Raw genomic sequence first — 6,521 nt, 5'->3', positions numbered from 1 at the left:
ATACGATTCACATGAGAGCGACGGTCTCTACGGTTAATCGAAAGTGGTATACCTGCCTCTACGCCTCCAACGACTTGCACCTTGGCGTCGTAGACGTTCCATGCAGCGACTCATGCTCATCTTACACAACACCACAAGCTGGAGCCAAAGGACACGTCCTTGTTTGCTCCTTTCCTGTGTATATGCGCCCGTCTTCATAAACTTCATCACGGCATGTCGGGCGAAGCTCGCGGATGCAAAAGCGCATCTGTCAGCTTTGACTGATTAATGGAAAAAGTACTGTAAATGATTCCATAAGCTTGGTACATGTAGAGCGACAGCGCTAACGGTCTTCCAAGCTTTTACACGTGCGTGCAGGCAGCCGGTGCTTGATCACATGGTTCGACAACGAAAAAGTAGTTGAGGTGTCGGTGCCTGGCGGCGCACACAAAGTTCTCATGCGATGGCACTGGTTCTATAACCGGGTCTGCGCTCAGCATGGTCTTCCTGAACTACAAGAGCATTCGTCGAGGCTGCGTTAATGGAGTGGGTGCGCGCGATGCGGCAGGTACCTTTCGAATTCCGCAATAGATTGACCTAAACGATACTCTGTAGAGATGCTTATGAGAGGCTATGGGATGAGAGAGAGCGGTAACGTGGAGAGTTGCAAAGAAGGAAGCGTGGACGAGTGCACGAAGGCGAGAAGATGAGGGAGGAACTGGCTCAATGGAATCGTATTAGAAAATTGGTATCAAGCACGAAAGGATTGCAGTCCCACGAGATGCGCGAAGACGTCTGTTCAATGCATGGGAGGGTAATTGGATGCATGGCGGTTACAGATGCGAAAATGTGCAAAACGCGTTATTCAAGGAATGGATTAGCATTGACCACAGATCGAGGTGCAATTGAACGACACTGTGAAACGGCCATACTTTCCTGCACGATGCTGGACACCAGGGGCGTCCTGATTCTCTGGATATTCCGACTCCACGGCGACGAGTTGGCAGAGCTCCTCTTGAGCGATTTGTGTTTCAACTGCGCCATCTCCCCCCCTCACGGCGCTTGTACAGTATTTCAGTGGCCTCGACGTCGTCCTTATCCAAGGCGAAACGAATAGCATCGGGGAGGGCTTCGCTGCTTCGTGGGATACGGCCAGTCCGGGGAGGACAGGTTGATCTCGTGCTATGGATGGCGATCGAAAGGCCCGTACGTCGGGGCTCTTCACGTCGAGGCGCAGGTTTTGGCGAGGTGCGTGCGTCGAAAGACTAGGACCTGTGCTCATTCAAGAAAATTGTTTAAGCCTGCTGGGGCCGAATCTGAGCGGCGTGCGATGACTGGGAGAAGCCTGAAGACGGACGGGCAACGGGGCACCTCGACTGCGCTATTCGACTCGTTGCGGCCGCGGGGCCACGAGCAACTCTTGCTCGCGTGTAGCGCCTCCATCCCGGCGAAACACTCGACATGTAGTCCACAGTAGATCCCGAGTGCCGAAGGAACGTTTCGAGTACTCAATCGAGCGGCGACGATCATGCTGTTCGACCTCCCTCACTACGCCTTGGCGGTCGCAAAGCTTGGCGCCCACCGCGACCGACCGTCTGCCGATGTCAATGTGGTTCTGCTTGACGTCGCCTAGGACACAAGGAGCCGAGAAGTGCGGCCGATACTGGTTGGCGATTTGTAAACAGCGTTCATCTGCGCGAGACATGGTTGAGGTCGACCACTTGCGATCCGGATTCAGGTTAGCCAGTGGCTCGTACAGGTGCATCCTTTTTGTCAGCGTGGGTCTCCCAAGCAACGCCATTCGACCTCGGTTCCATGCGACCTCTGTTCCACGTGATCTCAGTTCCATGCGATCTCAGATCCATGCGGAGCTCCTGCTCCTTGGACTTTCTATTTTGTCCAGCTTTCTCCTCGGTAGTTCATACACGGTCCCAAGACAAGCCACACGACAGCGGCATCAACTTGTCCACCACCGCCGACCCCGCCGTGTCGCAGCTCGAACACGGTCGCACCGTCCCTGCACAGACCGCTGGACCCAATACGGTCGCGATACAGGCTCTCTGGGCGTCCACAGGCCCACCCACCGCCGCACTCTGAGCCGAACACCGCATCGCCGTCGCCGACGACCTACGCAACAACCCACTTCCCGAACGGTAGCAGCAGGACTGCCAACATCGCCCCGAAATGGCGTTTTTTGTTGCCTCCACCGGCTTTCAAAGAGGGCCGTTATTCCGACGCCTGGGCGCAAAGCATCGGCGGTTCCGCCTCGGTCACCGCCAGCCAGATGGTAGACCGACGTGCCTGGAACTCGTCGTACACACTCCCGAATGACAAAATATTGCCTGTGGTTATGTTCCCAGGGCCATGTCGGGAGGATCGGTGGCATTCCGGCCTCTACGATACACTCTGGGACCAGTCGCCCGCGAGTCACATCTGGCGCTGCCCGTTTCCCCTCCTCATGGGAGAGTGCGCCGGCGAGGAGACTTGCCGTGATATGTTTACCTGCATTGTGCCCATCCGTCCGCAATCTGAAGACGACCAACCGCTAGCGGTGCAACAGCCACTGATCGAGCTGAGCTCTTCTGCGTCCTGGTCTTGCGCCATCGTCAGCTGATGTATTAATGGCCCGCAGACCCCGTCATAGGTTAGCTTCGTCCTTCTCTGTGTCTTACGGCTAATTCACGCAGGCTCAAATTGTCTGCGTCACTGAGAGTCGCATCCGGGTCGATCAAGCCTCTGTTGTTGAGCCGACCGCAGCCCCGACCGCAGCCACGACCGCACACACTGTCAACATCGTCAAGCGCCTCGACCCAAGCCCCCGGGACATTTCTGGTCACTTTTGTGACCAAGGAAGCAACAGAACTAGCGTGCGCGATAACTGGCTAAACGTCATGTCATACATGTGCTCTGCTGACAGGAAGCACTTCATTGACGATGATTATGAGTGTATTCTCCAGCCCGTCTATGAAATTGAGCCCTGAGTCAGTCTCGGAATGGCCTACGAAGAATTAGCCATCCGCCATTTCCACCGAGCCTGATGTTACCGCCGCCATCGCATCCAAGCCTGTTGAAGATTTCCATACTATCGTATGCAAGCCAGAGAGCGACTCCACCGCCAAGGCAACGCTCATCCCGCCCGCCTCGAAGTCGCGCAAAGTGCTGGGAGAGATGACGACGACCAATGCCATCCCCAGCAACCCGACTGACAAGACCACCCCGCCCAAGAAGAACGAACTCTCTGCTAAGCCTGCAACTGCCCTATGCCGCGACGACTCTGCACAAGCGTGATCATCGTGACCTAGTTGGCCCTTGTTCCCGTGTACGGCATATGCCAGGCGTTTTCTGTTTGTCTCGTGAGTAATGATTGGATCGTCGTTGCGGTTTTGTTGAGATGCCCTGCGTGTGCTACGATATACCGTTGGCTTGTGACAATGTTAAATCAAAGGTTTTCTGCACCGTGTGTTGAAGTGTGTCTTGTGTTTGACGTATTAAATTACATTACTCTATAAGCTTGTCTCTCTCGTGCTAACCTCATGCATGCATATCAGGCCCATGTGCCACGTCTCCTGTACGCAAGTGTCTCTCGGGGCCGCCGTTTTCAACGGGCGGAAATTGCTTGTCTCACGCTTGTCTCGCAGTCCAAGCTTGGCCAGAGTGACTCGAGATCTAGTAGTAGATGAGGAAAGGATTACTTCAAGGATGCTTCAGAACGTTGGTTGGATCGCGGATGATGGCTTGCGTCGTCATCTACTGGGAGTGTCTTCCAAGCGGAGTTTGGTGAATTCGTCCACATCAAACTCGCCGTCACTTTGGGCGAAGACGCAACATTGATGGGCGGTGCGAGGCGGAAGGCCACCGAGTCGCGCGTATGGTCGTGGTCGAACCGTTCCGTGCGCGGGGCATCCACCACGATATCTTCTCGCGTTCCAAGTGCGCGTACTGCACTTGTGGAAACGGCGACTGGCTCGTGACCTAGGATGATGAATCGCTCCAGGATACATTTGTGTCGGACTAGACGCCGAGTGATGCCGCCTAGGCCTTCTACCAGCTCGTGCAACATATGCAGGCAAGCCCGCGCTACGATGCATGATCCATGCAGACCGCTTGTTAGCGCCAGAGCTGATCTGCTTTGAGTGTGGCCGTGAATATAACCCGCCGTAGGAGTAGGTAGTATGCTGTCTGCGATGGATGTAAGCGACTGTGATAAATACTATGGAGCCGGGTAGCCACTGATAGGTGTTAGAGGATTCGGTACTACAACGTCTAGTCATATCGCAAGGCTGTCCTTTTGGATACTCTGATGTCTGGAGTTTGGCTCAAAACGAGACTAGTTCAGCTACTCAATTGTATGAAGTCATATAAGGAGTTGTGACAATATCGATCCATGTAAGTATAGATCTTTTATATAGACCTATCTCTATTTGCAATCTACACCCCACGATATTTTCAAACTAGTCATCATCCGGTTGTGGTCTTCCATTGACCATAGCTATCTGTACCACATGATATACTCAAACCGATTACCACCTGATTCTGATCCAGGTGTGACTATGGCTAACTGAGGAACGATCTGGTCACGTAGCAGGATGGGGTGCGGTTGCATGTTCGGATAGTGGGAAGGTTCTGTCTGGGGTGTCCAGCACGTCTTCATGATGGGCCCAAGTCCGGGCGGGAACGAGTTCCGCGATTTCCTGGGCTGTGCTTATCCCCCAGCAACCCGACAAGGCAGTATACCTAGACGACGGCAAGCCACTGTACCAAACCGAGCTCGCCTGCGTGCTGCTTCCGTTGCAATACAAACTCATACTTCGATTGCCTGCACAACACAATGCACGGCTGACATGACATCTTCAACCCCACTTCAATTGCTTTGTTAGCCCAGGTACGTCACTGTCGTCGGCATCACGAAGTGTCGCATTCGAGTATTCCAAGCCTCTTGAGATAAACACCCAGGCCGTAGAGTGTGCATCAAGAAGGTTTTTTCACGTTGAGGCTGAAGCTTAGTAAGTGACCATTCTCCTGGATTACTCTCAGCCCGAGCTAAGCAGCGCGCCAGTCATCAATGTAAGTATCAAGGTGATACGAGGAAGGCCGACTTGTCGAGGTACTAGAGTCATAATAGTCAGAAGCGAGAGTCCCACACGTATTCTTGTGTAAACAATCAGGGTAAGCTAGCATCATCCTGGCATCTGAATGCGAATGTGTTTCCTTAATCGTCAAGTCCTCACTTGGAAGTTCACAATACATAGCCAATGCTGAGATACTTACTGCTGCTACTCTTGCTAGAGTCTTCGTCACAAAATCTTTTGCCGATGGAAGAGCGGCAGAGCGAAATCGCCATTTCGTAAACGTATGCCGGCTATCGGCTACACCACATGTCTAGCCAAGGCCAATACTCATCACGGATGTCGCAGAGCTCATGTTGTTGTCACGTTCGTTGCCAACGGACGTTGAACTAAAGGCAGAACTTGTATGATTGGTAATGATAATATCCTGCCTACAAGATGACTCAACCACAGCGCCTCCATATGTACCTCGCCCATCACGATCTGAGAGAGCAAATACGTGAATTACTAATGCCACCCTGACAATATAATTGCCGATAAACCATGCACGCGTGAACGATACGATCTGGCCACCAAATCCCTCTCACCAGGCGTGAAAGCCCTACTGCACCGCCTCACGGTCTACGTCATGGACCGAGCACTCATTTTAGCTCGACGAAAACCTGTCCACAATCTCCCGAGCAAGTTTTCGTTGCCAGAACGAGGACGAAGTTGAGTGTCATGAGACATGGGTCTGGACAGTCGAAGTGGCTGCCTCCGTTTACCTTGCAGCCGGATTGCTTCTTCTGTAATGTGTTTCGCCTGGAGCTCCGCGAAGTGTCTCCACTGCGTGACGGCTTTGCGCAGGTGTTTCTGGCCTCTATGTGGGATTCTTTGAGCTTTGCGTGGTTTTCGTGAGCCGTCATGTGTTCTGCCTCCACGCCGCGGGCTTCCTTGACGGCCGCCTCATCTCCCGTTCTGGAGCTTGCTCCTTTACTTCCAATACGACAGCATCGTGGTGGTTGAGGTCTGAGCTGCACTATGCGCGAAGGTCTAATCTGTGGTTGCGATTGTGTTCGACGTGGTCGAAGTCGTATCGCTGCGCTGCTTGAAGCGCTCGAACGGCGAGAACGAGGACAGGTTATAGGGAGTCTCGGAGGAGGTTGGGATCCTTGACCAATCTGATATGGACCCCGCGAGGACGGAGGATTCGCTCGACGGCCAAGTAGCTGGTTTACGGGCAGAAGGACAGTTTAAAGGGATCCGTCAATCGGCCGAGTCGCGAGAAGAGGTGGAGAGGCGTCCGTAGGTGGGTGAGCTTCATCTCGACCCATGACGACCAGGTTCAAGGGGGTCTGAAGGGCTTTGTGACGTGAAGCTCCATAGTGCGAGAGGTTGCCGGAACAATGCAGGTACACCGGGCGGTACTATGCACTGAGGCAAATCTGACACGAGGAAGAGGAGCCACATCTATAATGAGGTCAGTACCCAGTCTAC

The 6,521-nt window shown here is 53.5% G+C and overlaps 1 protein-coding gene across 1 annotated transcript; it reads right to left on the bottom strand.

Annotated features, from left to right (window-relative positions):
• Positions 1–1,936: 1,936 nt before the first annotated feature.
• CC84DRAFT_1181286 (uncharacterized protein) lies at positions 1,937–4,039 on the bottom strand (the record flags this gene model as incomplete). The annotated part of the gene is made up of 4 exons (XM_018180542.1): positions 1,937–2,524; positions 2,652–2,861; positions 3,063–3,384; positions 3,672–4,039. 4 exons carry the CDS (start codon positions 4,037–4,039, stop codon positions 1,937–1,939), a joined length of 1,488 nt encoding a protein of 495 aa, XP_018030198.1.
• Positions 4,040–6,521: the final 2,482 nt, after the last annotated feature.

Source organism: Paraphaeosphaeria sporulosa (assembly GCF_001642045.1).
Source record: "Paraphaeosphaeria sporulosa strain AP3s5-JAC2a unplaced genomic scaffold CC84scaffold_14, whole genome shotgun sequence".
NCBI classification, from domain to species: domain Eukaryota; kingdom Fungi; phylum Ascomycota; class Dothideomycetes; order Pleosporales; family Didymosphaeriaceae; genus Paraphaeosphaeria; species Paraphaeosphaeria sporulosa.
The sequence above is the reverse complement of the archived record's forward strand: the minus strand, read 5'-3'. Positions and strand labels throughout refer to the sequence as shown.